This window comes from Manacus vitellinus, unplaced genomic scaffold (genome assembly GCF_001715985.3).
Source record: "Manacus vitellinus isolate BGI_N305 unplaced genomic scaffold, ASM171598v3 scaffold_2_pilon, whole genome shotgun sequence".
Lineage (NCBI taxonomy): Eukaryota > Metazoa > Chordata > Aves > Passeriformes > Pipridae > Manacus > Manacus vitellinus.
The window spans coordinates 6,600,117-6,620,590 of NW_021940208.1; the positions used below are offsets into that span (position 1 = coordinate 6,600,117).

Genomic DNA, 20,474 nt, shown 5'->3' on the forward strand with positions numbered 1-20,474 from the left:
AGCCTGGTCGTCCACACCTCCAGGGATGGGGAATCCACAGCTTCTCTGCGCAACCTCTTCCAGTATCTCACCACCCTTATAACAAATAATTTCTTCCTAATATCTAATCTAAACCTGCCCTCCTTTAATTTAAAGCCATTTCCCCTTGTCTTATCACTACATGCCCTTGCAAAATGTCCCTCTCCAGCGCTCTTGTAAGCCCCCTTCAGGTACTGGAAGGTGGTCTAAGGTCTTCCCAGTGCCTTCTCCAGACTGAACAGCCCCAGCTTCCTCAGCATGTCATAGGAGAGGTGCTCCAGCCCTATGATTATTTTAGGTTCTCCTCTGGCCTTGTTCCAACAGGTCAGTATCTTTCTTGTGCTGAGGACCCCAGAGTTGGATGCAGCACTCCTGGTGGGGTCTCAAAAGAGCAGCGTAGAGGGGGAGGATCACCTCCCTCAACCTGCAAGCCACACTGCTTTTGGGGCAGCCCAGGACACAGCTGGTTTTCTGGGCTGTGAGCACACATTGCCAGGTCATGTTCAGCTTTTTCTCCATAAATACCCTCTAGACTTTCTCCCCAGGGCTAGTCTCAATCCATTCTCTGACCAGCTTGTATTTATGCTTGCGATTGCCTTGCCTTGCACTTGGTCTTGCTAAACTTCTCATGTATCTATGTACAACGAAAGAATACAAATATATATTGAGCAATATCTCCAAAACCCAGAACCACAGGCAAAACAGGAAAACAAAACCTCCCAAAGCTCAAAAAAACAAACCAAAAAAACTTCCCATAAAATGGAAAAAAATTGAGGGACAAATCTCAGTTTTTACAACAGTAATATAAAAACAAACAAGTAAACAAGTAACAGATGAAAATTCTAGCAATCAAAAAAATTCATCCTTCAAGACCCATTTTATTATACTTTCATGTATTAAACACTGGAATCAGACAGGCAATTAAACAAAAATATTAAAAATGCATGGCTCATACTGACTCCAAGGAATGAAAAGGAAGAAAAAGTGAAAAAGTAACACCTAAAAATTAAGAACTTTCTTTACACATGTTCTCCTCTTTTTCAAAGAGTAAAAATCGAGTCAGCACTCAGTTCATTAAAGCAGGGGTTTTTTCCCCACATAATTTGAGATTTCACTACTTCAATAAGCTGCCACAACAGACATTGAACAAGTAGATGCAAGCACATAATCTGTAATGCATTATTTGATTAGAATGAAAACATTAAAATACTTTTCAGTTTTAATACTTGTGCACTGCTGATATGCCTAATTTTAGGCCCATCAGACATAAAAGTACTAAAAAAATTTAGAGTTATCTTTAAATTAATAGTTACAGTATATATATCCATCCATAGACAGATACAGAACAAACAGTGCACCAGCTGAAATTGTCTTCAGTGCTTCTTTAGCATGTGACATGTGGAGCTCTCGCAGCATAAAAAAAAAAAGCTAAAGAAAAATTATAATATCCTTGAGACACTGGCAAGCATAAGCTTCACTTTCCTGATAGGAAGCCATTATTATGTGTTATCCATGAACTTGCACTTGAACTACAAATCCATTCAGCTTTGGTGTCTTACATCCCAGTTGTTTACCTGCTACACTCAGTGATTACACTAAAAAAGGGCATGATATTACCAGGATATCCAAGGTAAAAGTAGCTGTTTTCAGAACTGTGTTATAGCTGGTTGCAAACTGCATATTCTCCCCTTGAACAGTCCAGGAACTAGCTTCTGCTAGAGATGGAATAATTTATAATAAAGATCATTGATCTGTCTCCATATTCAAGTCCTTTTAATACGCAAGAAATTGCTGGCTAGGATCATAGCTCTAATGTAGAAGGCACAGACACAGTACATACATTGTAAGTCTGAGCATCTATCAATTATAAGCCTGACAGCACTGAGGCACGGAATAATCTTTGCAACATTCATGCCTTCTAGATTACTGCTTTTAAGTCACATGCACACTTACCATTTATCTTGTGGCAGGTTTAAAGTTATGCTGCCTTTGACTTCATCCCCAAACCGCAGATATCCCAGAGTGGCTAGTGAGATATACAAGGTCATGACTATTCCCATCCCAATGTTCAATGCCTGTGGGAAACGTGTTGTGTCCTTCATTCTGTTTTCCAATGGCAGTACCTGGAAATAGAGGGAGAATCAATTACATTTTATGTCCTAAAACTACTTTTCTTCCTTATTTCAAAGCCAATTTCCAAAATTTTGCTGGTTTTATAAATAAATAAGATTATTCTACAATAATATTTTACAGCCTGAACTGTCACGGTGTTTTAGGTACCCAACAGAAACGTTCAATTACTTAAAAGCACTTATCTTGGTTGAAAAACATCATCAGTGTGGGAATATAAAGCAATATTTATAGGTTAGAAAAACTGTCAAGAGAAACTCATGGTGTCCAGATGCAAACACGTAGGCAATATGAGTAACATGAATTTTTTTGTAACAGAATTGTTCAGAATCCAAGGATATTTCTCCTACTTCTGTTAGGTATGCCTGCATTGTCAGTATCCCATCACAGACAAACCTACTGACACCCAAGCTCATGCTCAGCACTCAGCCTCAGCTCTCCCAGCAGGGAAGCTTGAGCCCATGACAACCAGAACACAGTCCCCCACTCTTTTTCATTTTTCTGACAAGAAATAGGGCAGGCCAGGCACACTAAGCACTGCTTTCTCTAAACATAGTGTATGTGCCTTGTGCCAGAACTATAGTCAATCTACCTTGCTGGGCTTGCCATCACTTCAAAGTGAAGACAGAGATGTTGCAACCATTACTACATGAAGTTTGCTGGAGAGACTGACTTTTACAAGTACTATATAACATTCAGGAAAATACACTTAGTAAGTTCCAACTTAAGTTTTTAGGCACCCAGATAAAATTTCTAGGCAAGGCAGTAAAACCAAGTAACAGGTTCACATGCTGTTCTTTCCAGCTTGAATTTCATCAGCATTAGCAGATCCTATTACATCATTAAACACAAGCTGAAGGTACATGCATGCTCCTAGATAACCATACCTTCCCTATCTCTTTCAGAGAACTGTACACTCAGATACTCAATATTAAAACACCTAATATAGTTACATCTAAATAAAACATCTAAGCTTCTATAATGAAGTTAGGTAATGAAGATCTAGTCAATATAGTCAGTGGAATAAAGTCCCCAGTTCAGCCTGTCTTTCAGTAGACATGCTGGTTATATTTGATTAACAGCATGGCACTGTTAATTAAACAAGCTTGTCATCTCTAGTTAGCACTTATGTTAATCTAATACAGACAAAACAGTCTCAGTGCAACAGGTTTGCCCTGTAAAAGCTCCTGTTTGTCACACAAAACTGCCTTTTAAATTACTCAATATCTACTATTCAATTTAAGCAATGTGAGTTATGAAAAAAAGGATATTTCATTCACTAATTAGCAAATAAATTTATATATTTGGATTACTAGTATATTATTTTCTATAGGGCAATCATTCCTTTCCTCCTAGTCACCCACTGACATTCACTTCCTGACTTATCACTGAGTATCACTACTGCCAATCCATCCCATATTATTCTATTTCTCCTACATTAGAAATCCCAAAGAAGTAATTTTACACTTGAGAACAAAGAGGTCTCTTAAAAAGTGCACATTTAGAGGCAATTTTCATTCCTATTCAATTAAAATACATTATACATCTTAACTTCTTTACATAATTTGGAGCCTACACTGCTGATGTTTTTCCTCCAGAAAAAAAATGTGAGCTTGGACTGTAACTTGATTTGGTGGGGAATGCAAAATTTAAACCAAGAAGAGTTTCAAAAATTAAATCTATTTTTAAATGACTGATGAGCAGCAGGAAAAATACAAAAGGAAATATGAGGCTTCAAGTATTACTTCAGTGTGACACAGACAAAACTTGCTGATTTCCCTGAATTAATTAAGCCTCTGTGCCCGTGTAGTGCTTATCAAGCCATCTTTTGATATTTAACATCAACAACTGCCAGTTAAAGCAGAGCACACCTCAGATTCTTTTGTCCTAGGTTGCAATTAGACGGTTTTAATACACCGCTTTATTAAGAGCGGTGAGGATGAAAATTAATGGCAATTTTTTCCTACACTGGAGTTCTCCCATTCTTGACTTCCTACTAACAGACAGCATTTGAGTCTGAACCAGTAACAGAAACTCATTCAGCGTGTTTCTGTTAATTCTCTGGTTATTATAAACGGAATATATTTTCTGCATATGCTCTGCCATGTTTTACAGCTTCTGGGAACCTTAACAAGCATGAATTGCTACTCTAAGATCTTATTCCAAGCTACATTATCTCTGCAGAGCTGTAATGGCAACTGCTCGCCCAGCAGATACCAGGAGTCTCTTAGTAAGTTCACTGGCCCACAGGTTTAATTTCCAGAGTCTCCAGTATTAATTTCATACACTCTTAGCAGAAGGAGGACTGTGAAGTCAGATACACATGCTGATCATGGAAAAAATCTCATGTTTTTCCACCATGACTGATGGCCAGAAAGGGATCCTTGAGACTGCCTGCCTCTCTGAACTTATAAAAGTAATCCACGGGTGAATAATTAATAGGGGAAAAAATTTCCTGTGGTTTCACAGTCAGAGGGAGTTAAAGACTATAAGAATGTTCATTATAATGGACCTGTTGGAACAGGTCCAGAAGAGGGCCACAAAAATGATCAGATGGATGGAGTACCTCTCCTACAAAGACAGGCTGAGAGAGCTAGGGCTGTTCAGTGTGGAACACACAAGGTTCCAGGGTGACCTTATTGCAGCCCTTCAATACTTATAGGGGGTCTATAAGAAAGATAGGGATAGACTTTTTACCAGTCCAAGCATTTACCCACCGCTGCCAAGTCCACCACTAAACCATGTCCCCAAGTGCCACATTTGCATGTCTTTTCAATATCTCCAGGGATGGTGACTCCACCACTTCCATGGGAAACCTGCTTCAGTGCTTGACAACCCTTCTTGTGAAGAAATTTGTCCAAATATCCAATCCAAAACTCCCCTGGATCAACTTGAGACTGCTTCCCCTTGTCCTGACCCTTATTACCTGGGAGCAGAGGCTGACCCCCACCAGCCTACAACCTCCTTTCAGGTAGTTGTAGAGAGTCAGAAGGTCTCCCTTGAGCTTCTCTTTTTCCAGGCTAACCAGCCCCAGCTACTTCGGATGGTTTTCATAAGACTTGTGCTCCACACCCTTCCCCAGCTCCATTGCCCTTCTCTGGACATGCTCCAGCACCTCAATGTCTTTCTTGTTGTGTCAGGCCCAAAACCAAACACAGGATTCAAGGTGTGGCCTCACCAGTGCCAAGTACAGGGGGGACGATCACTGCCCTGGTCCTGCTGGCCACACTATTGCTGATACAGGCCAGGGTGCCATTGGCCTTCTTGGCCACCTGGCCACACTGCTGGCTCATGTTCACCCACTGTTGACCAGCATCCCCAGGTTCTTTCCCACTGGGCAGCTTCCAGCACCCTTCCCCCAGCCTGTAGCACTGCCTGGGGTTGTTGCGACCCAAATGCACGACCCGGCACTTGGCCCTGTTGAACCTCATACAGCTGGCCTCAGCCCATCGATCCAGCCTGTCCAGATCCCTCTGCAAAGCCTTCCTACCCTCCAGCAGATCAACACTCCCACCCAGCTCAGTGTCATCTGTGAACTTGCTGAGGGTGGACTCGATCCCCCCGTCCTGATCACCGTGGCTTCCAACCATCACATCACCAGTCCTTCTCAGTTCACAAACAGCAGGTCCAGCAGGCACCTCCCCTGGTTGGCTCACTCACCAGCTGTGCCAGAAAGTTCTCTTCCACACACTCCAGGAACCTCCTAGACAGTTTCTTGTCTGCTATATTGTATTTCCAACAGACATCTGATAAGTTGAAATCCCCCATGAGAACAAGGGCCAGTGACCATGAGACTTCTCCCAGCTGCTTATAGAATATTTCATCTGCCTCTTTATCCTGGTTGAGTGGCATATAACAGACTCCAAACAGGATATCTGCCTTTTTAATCTTTTTACATTTTAACAAACTTCTTTTTACAGGCTGACAAGATTATCATACAATTGTCTATCTGAAACTTAGTTCATAAATGAAAATAAAGAGCCAGTGACACATACTATGTTCAGTGTGTTTTGACTCCAAAGGAAGCATTCAATTTTTTTTTAATTTCTAGCTATACTGCGATTTTTTATTAGCATTTCAACGTAGTCAATTTGAACACTTGCATTTCTCCAAGAAAAAAAGACTTCATTAAAAGAAAATTAAAAAACAATTTTAAACCATTATTGGACAATTTTCTTAAGCGTACTAACTCTCGTTTTTTAACTAACCATTAAACCAAGTTTAGTCATTAAACACAATATCATTTCCTGCACACTAATAAGTAGGTAAGAATAAACCTTACTCATCTAAATGTGTGTTCTCATATCACCAACCTCACTTTAACATTACAACCTTCATTTATTCTGAATTTAAGGAAAAGACACACTAAAAATATATAGGATAATATCACTAGTGAGACACATTAACATATTTAGATCTTGAAATTATATTTAAAGATACTAATTTATCCCTGCTTATCTTTGAATTATTATCAACACTAGATCTGCCTCCAGAGTGAACAGATGAGGATGCTAATGTAGCCTTTCCTGCATCACTCAGTACAAGCAAGAGTGTCCCTTCCCAGCCTCAGCACAAGCCTTCCCAGATTCAGGTACTCTCTCTGCATAGCAGAGACAGTTGCTGTAACTGCAGGAGGTGCTTCCCTTGGTAGAAATGATGCCCAAAGTAATTATGTGAAGAATTTGAGCCACGTTTTATACAGTATTCAGTATCACCTATTCCAGACAAAATGAAAAGTTCTGCACCTCGCTGAATTAACATGAAGCCAAGTAACAATCAATTTATATATATTGTATATTTATATATATTGTATATTACACAAACTCTGTGCTCCCTAAGCTGCTAAATTCCATCAGGATCCAAAGGATTAGTGAAGTGTTCACAAGGAGACAGGGGCTGACAGGAGATATGGTGTGAGCCAGTGCTTGTTCTGACACTGTGTCACTGTTGGGCAGCTGCTGGATAGATTTTCACGTAAAATTTCTTTCCAGTCCCTGCACAATCATTCTTGTGATGACTTCAGAAAACCTAACATTTTATCTGAATGCAAAAGATATAAGGTTCTTTTCACAAATGCTTTTTAGTTTTGGTTTGATTACTTCCCTTCTGGAACACTGAAGCTGAACATGCTTTCTTGCCCTTTTTTCTAGAGCCAGAAATTAATTTCACTCTTCAATTCTTTTAAATTATTTTCTTAAAAAGGTAACACCTTACCTAGACAACTGAATAGCTTTGGAAAAAAAACATTCACACCTCTGATTCTTTCTCTCTGTCCAATACTGCATCATAACACCTCTCAAAAGGGATATTGCATCAACTCAGTATGACACACTAAGGCTTCGCTGTTGCTCTGTGCTTGTTCAAACACCCATTTCTGCTACAACAGGTAGTATCATTCATCTAGTCCAATACCTCCCACACTCTTCAGATCTGTAAGTACATACACAACCACTGCATGACCTAGTGATGTGAAATACTAAGGTCAGGGGAAACTTTGGGGAATAGTCTTCCATCCCAAGCAAGGTCTCTGGAGGCAGAATGATGCAGGCAAGAGAACTGGAAGATGAGCTGAGATTCAGAGTTTCAAATATTATTTTTTTTAACCTTTTTTTTTTAAATGGGTCACTTTCATGCTTCTTATTTCCATGCTCTGCTTCCTTCAAGCTCTTTCTCCCTCATGTCACACTAGTCCCTGTCATAGCCCCAAATACCTATGAAATCAGGTATTTTAGACAAAACCGATCCTTTTCATAATTTCTCATTTTCTATCATTGTATTTTAGACAAAACCGATCCTTTTCATAATTTCTCATTTTCTATCATTGTTTTCCCTCCTCACTGAATAAATTCTCTATCATTTTTCTCCGTCACTTGCTTTGCAGAGCTTTTCCTATAATTTTTGAGACATCTGACATGTCACTACCATTATCTTCCTTGAAACTTAATACTTGGTTCATTTAGTTACAATCAACCTTTGGTTTCTTAAAATTACAAAACAAGCATAATCCATCTTGCTTTCATCCACAAATAAATTCAAAAGTACCCATCATTTACTGGCAAGGAAGCACAACTGAATCTTTGAAATAACCTGGCTAATATGCTATTATCCATTATGCAAACTGTTTTCCCTTTCATCTCAAGCTCCATGAAGTAGGTATAAACATCCCCAATAATACCACTGTCTCCCCATCCCTTGCCTTGAATATCCTGCTACACTCAGTCTTTTCTGCAACTAAGCTGCAGGGGACTGCCTAATACTGATTAGAAATCTCTACTGTATGTTTTAGATGACTGAAGAAAAAAAAAACCAAGAGAATTCAACCTGCAGGTAATCAGGTAAACTGTGATTTAATTCTCATGGCCAATCTTGTAATGGATAATTTAACAGCAGACACACTTAGTGTTTAAATACATATGGTTATCTTTCCCTTTCTCAGGAAATACCACTAAAACAGCAAGAATGAAGCAATCCTCCATCCCTGCCACTTTTAAAAGATGTATTTCAGGCAGAAGAGACAGCTATACAAAAGATTTTATTAGTTTAAGATAGAGACAACTCGAGAATTTTGGAAAATTAAACCCAATATATTTATCAATTTACTCATGGGAAAAAAAATCCATCTATAATCATGTCCTACAGCAACAAGATAAAGCTCTATTCAGTCAAAGCAAAAAAGCCGAGGAAGCTGATACTGAAGGTATTCAAAGTATGTAAACATAAATTCTACTATCTAACCTCCAAAGACAAAATATTAAATCCTCAGCAAACCAATGGAGCCCAGGCCTGGCCCATTCCTTCTTGTCTGCAGAAGGTACCAATGAATTCATCTGTTCACTGAAAGGTGGATTTACAACCATACAACGTACCAGGGGACTGTCTGCAGCAGAAGTATGGTTTCTCCAAGTAAAATAATAATCATAACATACATCAATATTACATTGCTATGCTTTGCTTGCCTGTCCTTGTTCATGTCCTCTTGCACTGCACAGAAAAAGTCTCATGCAATATTGTGAGCAACAGGTTTTTATGCACTTTTGGATATGTTTTTAAAGCTCACTCTCTTTAGGAAGATACAGAACATCACTGTTTGGAAGACATACAATAAACAGTCTAATTTTCCATAACAGTTCTCTCATGACTGCAAACAAAAAGGCAACTACTATTATCCAAGGAAAGATGCAAGTCAAATGGTGACCATACATCAATTTTTATAGTAAAAGTTTTATATGAAATAAATAAATCCAGAAGACAAGTTCTCACTACAGAACACTATCTTCTGAAATCTGCTGAGCAATTTCAATCTCTCCAAAAATCGATCTCCTCAGATTCCAGCAAAGCAGCTTCCTACTTGTTTCACTAGGAAAAAGAACTACTCATATACCCAAAAAATCAAAACCCATTCTATTTGCCTCTTCTGATGGCCTTGATTTAACAATGCTTGCAGGAATTGTATAAATCCTACTTCGCTCGTCATCTAAACCTCACATTTTCTACAGAGGTTCCTTTTTCTTTTTCCCTTTTTATGCTTAAGAGCCTGTTTATCACTTTATGGTGACATTTCGTTAATCTTTAGCTTCCTCTGAAATTTAACAGAAGCTCTGCAAGTTTGTGTACTATCATGTCTTATTTGACTTTATTCGTGCATGAAATCAAAAATACTCCTCTCCAATGCAAACTGAAAATGAAAAAGCAGCATCTTTTTTCAGTCACTAATACTTTTTAAGTATTTGTCCTGTCAAAATCACTGAAGTGTTATTTGCTTTGCTGCCCTTTACAATAGTATGCAATTTTATCCAGCAAAAGATATGTCAATAGAAAATATTACTCAGCCTACAGACTATACAATACTATATTCTAATATGTCCACTATAAATTATGCTTCTCTCAAAATTTCTACCAGTTAAGTGCTAAAAGAAAATATTACTTAGAAACACAAATGTTGCTGGAGGGTATGTTTCAATCTACTGCAATAATAAATAAAGGTATAGTATATAATCATGTATTTCTGGACTCCTTCTGGCTCAAGAGTTAAAAATTAGTATTTTCAGCCATAAAATAATTATTTTTGAACTGTCTCTATCATGCTTGATCCATTAAATGTAAATTATTCTATGACTTACAGTAGACTTAACTTAAAAAATAAATGTTGGCAAAATATTTAAGAGGTAAACCAGAACTTAAACTTTATTTATTGTTATGTTTAGACACACATATGCACATACGCTGCAATGCTAGCTTTGTCACTGAAAAGGTTGCATAGAATCTATTATAGATGGTAAAGACGTTGCCAATTAAATGGCAGATATGAAAATCTAAAACCAAGGATGCAAGTCTTTATTCTAGCTAGCTGCTCTCTCCAAGAAAAGTTACTAATGTTCCTGCATCTTCAGAGCTATATTCAAAAGGTTTGTCACATACTGAAGACTCATATTTCCATATTACTTAGACAATTCCATACACTCTAGAGAAGTACTCAGTCAGAACATATCAGAAAGGAAATCTTGCCTCAGACCATTACAAGTAAGTTTAACATAGCAGCCGTTTAAAAGAATTACAGAACGATGGGCCAGGGGAACAAAAATTCTGACTCCAAAAAAGCAAAATAAACTACAAATAATTTCAGGTCAACAGCAAGTTGATTATGAGTCAGCAGTGCCCTGGCAGCCACAAGGGCCAAGCATGTCCTGGGGGGCATCAGGCAAAGCATCGCCAGCTGGTTGAGGAAGGTGACTGTCCCACTCTGCTCTACTCTGGTGTGGCCTCACCATGAATGCTGGGTGCAGTTTTGGGCATCACAATTTAAGAAACATATTAAGCTATTACAGAGTGTCCAAAGAAGGGCAACGAAAATGGTGAAGGGCCTGGAGGGGGAGGTATGTGTTGAGGTCACTTGGTTTGTTCAGCCTGAAGAAGAGGAGACTGAGGTGAGATCTCATTGCATGAGGGGAAGAGGAGGGGCAGGCATTAATCTCTTCTCTGTGGTGACCAGTGACAGGACTCAAGGGAATAGTCTGAAGTTGTGACAGGAGAGGATTAGGTTTAGGATTAGGATATTTTTTCTTTACCCAGAAGGTGGTTGGGCACTGAAACAGGTTCCCCAGGGAAGTGGTCACAGCACCAAGCCTGACAGAGATCAAGAAGCGTTTGGACAATACTCTCTCGGGCACATGGTGTGGCTCTTGGGGATGGTCGTGTGCAAGGCTAAGGGCTGGACTTGATGATACTTGTGGGTCCCTTCAAACTCAGCATATTCTTTGATTCTGTGATTTTATAACTCTGCTTCTTAATTATATGTAATATTAGCATAAACAGTACATGCCTCACTCTGCCTCTACTCCATGTATACTTAAGACAGACAAGTTTTCCATTTAAGACAGGGTAACATCTCAAAAGAATTAGCTTCTGTGCCTCACTGAAGCCAAGTCTCAGACCCCAAAACCCAACTGTCACAGGCTGGCAAGGCAGAACACAACAGCTTGGCACACTGTCACTCTTGCCCTTTGCTCCCTTTCTCAAAGTCATGAACCACATAATGATTAAGAAATGTTTCAGGCGAGTAAGCAGTAAACTTAAATGCCTTTGTTGTCCTATTTGTGAAAATGCATGTGTATCATAGCTTTTCTAAGGAAAAAGAAACTTGTGGATGTTGCAAGAATAAGGGATGGGATGTTGCCTGAAAGAAAGTTATACTCTAGATTCTTCTGCTTGCGTTATAAAGATTTGCCATTAAAACAGGAAGTACTAAAAGTAGAATATGCACAAACAAGTGGTTCTCCAGGGTGAAAGTAATTTTCTCCATAATCAGGAAGTGCAGGATATTGATGATACTTGTGGGTATCATCATCATAAGGAATATTTAATTTGATAAATTACATTTCTTGCTGACACAACATTTAGAGTCCACTTTTACCAACACACATTTAGGAGCCGGTCATCTCCCACAGTCATGAAATCCAGTCACCTACACTTGCTTGTCCAAGTACAGGAATATCCTCAGAAAACTCCAACCTTTCACATTTTGAGGATACAAGCCTTTGCATCATCTCAAAAGAACACCAATGAAATGATACATCCTGGGTCAAGTAGATGATAGGCCAAGAAAATTTAGATGATGTCATGTTACCTGTTAAATGTCTGCTTCTATCAAATCCAGTCTGGTCTTAAGGACTACAGAAGCCTGCCATTGGGTTTCTTTTTTTATTTTTTAAAGGATAATATTAATCTGGCAAAAGAGTTTTTGACAATGAGAGGCTTTTATCTCAAAGCCACAGGCCTAACAAGCTCATCTGCATTACTTTCAAAATCCAAATAATGACATTTTAAAATTATAATCCACTTAGTTTTCTCTTTTTAAATCTTCTGGAATTGGTTAGCTGCTGCCTAATGTGATTCCAGAGCCTGTCTTTTGGTATACAAATACCACCATATCTTCTACTGCAAAGCTCTGATATCCAAGTTCAAAAGCAGTCTGAATAGACATTTTCAAGTAATAGGCTAAAATATAAGAACTCTTATTTTCCAAACCTGAAATTAATGTTGGGAAGTAATGTTTTCTCTTCACTAAGCTAATCTGTCTGCAGTACTCAACAGTACTGCAGTACAGGGGGGAAAAAAAGTCATACTCAATTGTACAAACAGTAGTTAACTTAGCATATTTATATGTAATGGAGAAGGAAAATCATATTTCCTGTGTAAATGTTATGAATCTATTTCATCCTCCTCCCCTCTGAAGCTTATTATAAATTATGACTTCCACATTTGGATTTGATTTTTTAAATCTAGGACAGAAAAGCTAGTCAGACTTTTGCTGCAAAATATTTATTGAGTGTAACTGCTATTACATAAGCACAACATTATGCAAAACTATTACCTCCACATGGTAATGCTACAGACAGATTCAAGCCTGAAGGCTTTGGTTTTACACTTCTAAAAAGTGTGTTCAAGAGGCTTAACTACATTAAGGGCACACTCAGTCTGAAGTTACTTTTAGTTCAGTAACAAAAATTTCACATTCGTTACAAAACCAGGCCTACTCACCTTTGGAATACGAAAGAGGAACTCTAACATGGTTCTTACAAAATAACGTTACGTGTTCCATGAAAGACACATTCACCGCATTCCATCACCTGCAGCTCCTGTGTTCAGTAAGTAGTGTTGGTACTCTATTCTGTGGCCTGAACACCAGCCCCACAATCTGCCAGGCAGCATCATCTGGCACAGAGAACCCATAGCCAGAGAGAAGCGAAAGCACAGAGGGAAAGAAGCAGCCACAGAACCTCTCATTCCCAGCAGAGTCCTGTATTCAAAAAGGTCCACTCAGGGCTAAATACACATTTTCTCCATCCCCTAATCAACATACTGCCTTCTGAACCAAAATCTTCACTTTAAAGCTTAAAAAAACCCAAGTATCTTAAGCGGTTTGTTGTATCCATTTTAGAGTACTGCACTTCTGTTGCCACTACTGTTCCACAAACTGAACTGATGTCAGAAGTCCATATGATTTTCACAAGGTTACCCTTACAATCTTAAAAGTGTTGGAATTCCAACACAGTTCTCAACACTGTGAATGATAACCACCAGACTGACAGTACTGAGCTTTCAGCTGCTGTTTGCTAACTCAGTATCAAGGGATCACTGGGTGCCCCTGCTGCCAACTTGTCCTTTTTCCACACAGTAATGACTACCACCCAGCTGCCAAGACATTCAATTTGCAGCAGGAACCTTTTACCAATGTGCAGTAACCCCATTTTAACAGACAACACAAAAAGGGAGCAAAGAAATAAATAGAACAAGAAACCGACTGTAGAACTCTTTAATCCTGTTACAAGTATCACTCAGAGTTTAGCATGAATTAATATTAATCAGCTCTTTGATAGCACTAACCTTATTCCTTATTCCAGCAGTTGTAGCAATAAGCAAACAACTTGCCTGGACTTTGGCAAAATGACAAAATTGTTCAAATCTGCCATCAAATAAGAGTTTAGACTGATCTCACAGGCAGTCATAAACAGCTCAATTCATCATCATAATATCATCAATTCATTATATCAATTGCTTTTATTTTAATGAAAAAAATAAATGTTTAACTAGCTTTTAGTATTTCACAAGTACTAGTTTCTAGGCACTGCCTTGGTTTCTTTGAGATTCTATATTTCAATTTTAAAGAGTCTACCTTCCCTCCTTTGAGTTATTAAAGCCTCAAATCAGTAAACTTGAGGTTCTTAAAGTTTATTTATCTAGGGATCAATGATAGCTAAAGGAACAATATTCCAAATTGCTTCCATACTGCTGATTTCCTTATTATACAGGGACAGCTAATCAGTCCTAAGCTAATGACAGAGTTTAACCAAAACCCATGTTCATACAGTCGCCATCTATAAGAGAAACATAGTCTCAGAAGATCAAGAAGAAAATTTTACTACGAATCTGCTGAATCATTGCAGCTTCCTAAAATATGTTCCCTAGACTGAACAGGACTTTAGTCTCCTCTGTTTTATTAGTCTCACTAATTTTATTAGTTACTAATGAACTGTAGTCATATTTGAAGTGATGACAAGTGCTAAACTAAAAGGAAAAAGATCAATATATAAGAAGCTTTTTGGAACAATGGGATGGAAAAAAGATCTGTGCTAGAGTATTTCCTCTGTTATTTGCTTCAAAGAAACCAGACAGACATGTTTCCACACTGAACATGCATTATGAACTGCCACTTGCCTTCTGGCAACATTACCCTCTCTTCTGCTAATAAAACCAAAATCAATTATGTATCTTTGAAAATAAATCTTCCCAACTGCTATGGCTCAAGCGCCTTGCTTTGTACTGTGTCTTTATAGATCATTTATTCTTCTACTTGAGTTGTTCATCATTAAATACTCCTAGCAGGAAAGACTATTTTAAACATAACAATGGCGGTAAAAAAACCACACTGAGGGAACTTATCCTCTCTTGTCAGGTTCTGCTTTAGATGACTCAACCAGCCCAAAAAATTCAGAATTTCATTTACTGTCCCTTTTCATAACATCCAATAATCTGGCAGCTCTCAGATGAGAATTAGCATAATGCATGTTCAGAATCAAGGAATGGGAAAAATGAGACCTCCAACTGCTTCAGGTCAATCTATTGCATAAAATTAATCGATCATAATCCTCTTCTGATAAAATTAAGACCTTAAGGCTTCTGTTCATAATGTCATGATCAGACAGCTTCCCAATAATATGTGTTATTTGCAGGACATTCCAGAACAAAATCTAAAATCAAGTCTCTAACTACAAAACCAAGATTATAAAAATTCATTTTGAGTGCCTGCAGTCAGAGAAAGTAGACTAAAGAGCCAATCTAATTAAATGGCGGGGTTTTTTTTTTCCTTACCAGAACAACTTAACCACAGATCTAGGAATGACAATAAATAAGACACAGGGTAACAAGTTGTCACACATTAGCTACATACAACAGGTCTATGATGGTAACTTACGGAGCTGTAATAACTAGTTATCAATTAAATCAATCCCCAAGAGTTGTATGAAATATTAATTATGTAAAGAGGAAATGTCTGTCTTGCTTTACTTCACTCATCTTTTTTTATTTCATGCTTCAACAACTTTGTTTAGTTCTGATTATCCAAACCCATAAAATAATATTTTTCTTCAAATCTTCTCTATGATGCCTGCAAGCAGAGCATAAGCATGCACAACAAATATTCTGCATGTCCAAAATATCCCTGAGAAGCAGAGACATCTTAATATCATTCTGCATATAAGGAAGAAACATTAAGCTCTAGATTTTCACTCTACACTAATTTTAATTTGTAAAGGTAGCCATGTTTTTCTAATGGTCCTGTATAATGTAAACACACACATACAATGTGTATCAAACCATAATGAACATAAACATTTAATTAGTTTGTAAACAGCAGTATTTTTGTGCTTTAAAGGTACAAATAGAATGAACCCTCTTGAATAAAAGATTAAAAAAAAATCAAGAGTTCTAAAGATGTCATTAGTAACAACCAGGGATTCAATCAAGCAAATGCTCTGGGCAGTTCTTCAGAAGTTTCGGAAGTCTGCTGCTGATGTAAATTTAAGGAGCTCTCTAATGTGGGATCTAATGTGCCAGAAAATAATTACCATAAATCAATTCCCTACCTATAATTCAATAAACTACTGCTACCAAATTATAAGCCTTCCCCACTTTCCTGAGGCTCACAGGACTCTCATTTGGGATTCCCTGGCTACAAATACACACCTGTGTGCTACGCAGCACACGGCAAATCAAATACAACTGGGACATGTATCAGACCTACTGTACATAACACACACAGTAAGTGAAGTCCGTCACAGACAGACTATATAACTACCTTGCATAGTCCAATCTGTCTGTTTCATTGAGCATGGTTTTTTTTGCCCAAAATCCATAGGCATCAAATAATGTCTGACAAACAGCTGATTTCTTATGATGAAAGTTCTGGATGACGAAATGAAAGATATCCAGACACAGTCAGATAGAGGGTAGCTAAAGCTCCACATCTGTCAGTTCACACCTGAGAAACAGTGGAGAACACTTTGAAAACACTCTTTTGCACCACAATAGGAGTTAAAAGGTTTTCCTATTCAGCTCTTCTGCCACTGATAACATACCATGGACGTAAAATAATCTAATTTAAGTCAGAGTTGACAATTCGAGAAAAGAAAACAGACTTGAAGAAAATCTATGTTATGTCAATGACAGACAATCATTTCAGATTAATTGCATCTCAGTTTGGGATTGCTTTAGTCTGTGGTGTTTTTTGTTTGTTTTTTTTTGGGGGGGAAGAGGAAGCAGTTGGTTGTTTTTCAGTTTTAAGCATACAGTAACACTTGCTGAAGAATGTAATTATATAACAAACAAAGCACATAGAGTAATTTCCCAACAATTTAAAGACATTATGACCTGCCATTCCCAGAAGTCTCTTTAGCTAGTTTTTAAACTATATCGTAGGGAACAAAAATGGTTGACTAACCAGAAGACTTTGCCAGTTTGAGATGTTTGACTGAGTAAGAGACGGAAAAAGAACCACTTTTGAAAACCCAATTTTCTGAGTGATAAATCTATATAATTGACATATTTCAGGAAACAATGAGGACTTGAAGTTCATTGTCAGAAGGTCATGAATCAAAAAAAAAATTTGGAAATTTCTATCCTTTTCCTTATCACCCTCATCTCTATCAAGTCAGATCTATAGACAAGTCTGAAGCAGGAAAAATAATACATTTCTAGTAAATCACTTAGTCCTTTCTGACCCCAAAGGAAAAGAAGGATGCTGAATGCACTTCTATTTTTACACACTCATCACATAAAACTGAGCTGCTGAATCACTGTAATTACAATATAATCATATTATTAACTTAGTTCTATACTACCATAGAACATATTATGATACCAGTTATTATTACAGTATTGTCTCAATTTATTTGGAACTAAAGGCATTCTTGTAATTTGGGAAAGGGTTAAGTGTCCAAGTAGTAGTCAGTATCCACCAAATTCCCCTGTGATGGGGATGTTGTGTTCTCAACTTTTGCCTTTTTTGACCAGACAAATTAACCCTCTTCATACCAGTGTGGGAGATTAGTGTTTCAATAAAAACAACAAAATAACAACAGGAGTAAAACTGCCTGTATCCCATCATCTAGCATAGAACCAGTGATTCTGAAGAGTCAGTAAAAAGCACTTACCACACCTATTCCTTCAAAAGCAAATACTGCAGTCCCAAAAAACAGTGGGTATTTCTTCCAGCCGACTACTGGAGGCAGTTTTCGAGGATCTACTATATCCTGAAGAAAAGAAAGCAAAACAATGTAAAGTACATTAATTCTCTCTAAAATTTTGATTGATGCATTATGTTATAGGAAAGATAGCTCAGTAAATGTTGACATTGCTATTTATAATCCCTGGTTTTCCTCCCAAACTTAGTCCTTCCCACACATTTATAGCCACCTTCCCACACAGACACTTGCAGATATATTTATTCTAGGTTTCTACTACTGTCATGAAAAAATTTCACATTTAAAGTATCACACTGGTACATATGAGGGAGCATCAATTAAAGCACATGGGAAAGTGCACATATAAAGCTTAATTTTCTGCAAACTTCTGAGTTCTCTAATCTGCTTTCATACTGCACAGATATTCTTCATAACCATGAGGGACATTAAAAGAAAATATCTTTATTACAAGCTGAGTTCCTGCAAAGTAATTAATTACTATCTTCCCCAATTTTTTCTACATAACTTCTCCTGACTCCTCGTCAATATCTCTTATTGCCTTCCTCCCCATTTTCCACTTCCCGCTCACCAAAATATATATTTTTATTATCTTAAATGCAGCAATATTATTCTTTCTTTCAAAAGCACTGTAAAAGTCTGTATTTAGAGCATATCACAGATTTTGAGGCACCTCCTTAAATTAAGATGCCTCAATTAATTACATGATAATGCTGCCTTTCAGAAACTGTCAGTCAGTGTATATCTATCATAGACCAACTGCCACATGCAACAAACACAACCTGCCACACTGAAAAAAACAGGTAATAAACTTTTTATACTCACTCTAACAATATACTGGTAAATGATCACCAGGCTGACAGCCATGGACAGATTGGCAAGCAATGAAAGCAAGGACAGGCTCTTAAGGTCACGAATAAAGACCAGGAGGACCAGGAATGGCAGGAAACACAGCATGTATATTCGTAAATCAATATTCCTCTTCTCAGACGAACTGCTAGTGGCACTAACATTCATGGGAGCAATCTTAGTTTCCAAGAATCCTTCATGGACCTTTATTTAAAAATAAAAAAAACCACAACAAAACACAAAACAAAACAAAACAAACCCAAAACAAAAAAAAACAAAACAAAGCAAAAAAACATGTTAGACAGTGGTAGTAGTGAGTATATAGTCACACTGCTACTTTCCTACTGAGAAATTTATTCCTCTGCTTGGTGAATGACAGGAATTTTGGGTGCAGAGGGGAAGACAAGGCACTTCTAGCAAGCCTTAAGGCAAATGATGAAATCAGGACTTCAAAGCATCATTATCCCACCACAGACTAAAGTGGAAATCCACATGCACAGTTTTGATCAGATTCCTTTCAGAAAGTTTGGTAAACTGAAAGCAAGTAAGACAGAACTGGGTCTTAATCTTAAGAGTGTGAATCTTCCTAAGGAGAGTAAGGGGGTTAGATGACAAACTGCTATTGCACCCAAGTTCAGTGCCTAACAACCTTATGCCTTCGCCGTGCACGTGATAGCAGCACACATACAAAATGTTAGAATATGAACACGCCCGTCTTTCATTTATTTCAAATTATTTTTTTCACTCTTTACTCTTTTATTTATGAACATTAACTCAGCTTTGAAAACCATGAGCTCTAGGAGAGCTGAGAGTTCTGTACTCATTATATTGATATAAATTAACAGTAGCACACAATGTGAAAGTGTAGTAGGTTTTTTGGTACATAGTTCACAGGCATGGTCCCAAGACTGATTAATTTAAGGGTAATTCTTTCAATATGGTTTGTTCTTTAAAATATCAGTTACTCTCAGTGACAGTGAAATAATAAGATCATAGACCCTGCTTCAAAAATCCAAACACATCAAGATGTTAAATGAAAGGGGCAAGTACTACCATTAAAATGTTAAGTTTTTATTTAGCCACAGCATTCCTAAGCAAACACCACAATTACCAGTACTTAATGACATTTTTTAGAGGTCAGAGCAACTCAGGGCTATTAATTTTTTACTTTGAATAAGAGGGTGAAATGAAGAAATGAGGACAGGCTGGTGAAATGGCAGGTAATCAAGGTAATGTGGGCACTATGAGACTATCATGAGGTATAAGGAGTTAGTTGCTAATGGAAAACCAAGTGTATGTAAGCCAAGTCATTCAATCTAGCAAGTTCACCAAAACTGAGACTTTACAAGTCTAGCAGAAAAAAAATTTTGCACAATTCACCTTATTTCCATTGTTTCAAACAATCCAAAAACTCAGGAAGACAGAATGAACTTAAGATCATTTTCTCTGTAACAAAAAGCATCATGCACTTTTTTTCCCATTATGAAAAAGGGAAAGAAAAAGACACAATTCTGCAACCACATGTTTTCCAGACATCTCACTTTAAATGAAAACAGACACTGGACATTATGGAAAGACTGATGGTTTCCACTTAGCAAGGATCTTAAGGGTCCCTTGCATGACATGTATTATCTGTTAGTTTTCATTAAGATAACATTTTTAGAAAGCTACAAAGAAGTGCTAATTACATGTAGAATTGAATTCACAGAGCTACAATACCTC

The 20,474-nt window shown here is 37.7% G+C and overlaps 1 protein-coding gene across 1 annotated transcript in view; it reads right to left on the minus strand.

The window, feature by feature from the left end:
- Window positions 1-20,474, minus strand: part of SLC36A4 (solute carrier family 36 member 4) — a 94,935-nt gene that overhangs the window by 51,404 nt on the left and 23,057 nt on the right. Inside the window, exons 7-9 of the mRNA XM_018071462.2 lie at window positions 18,729-18,956; window positions 17,856-17,954; window positions 1,972-2,141 (exon numbers count right to left, since the gene is read on the minus strand). Coding sequence (XP_017926951.1) covers window positions 1,972-2,141; window positions 17,856-17,954; window positions 18,729-18,956 — 497 coding nt within the window. The remainder of the gene's footprint in view (window positions 1-1,971; window positions 2,142-17,855; window positions 17,955-18,728; window positions 18,957-20,474) is intronic.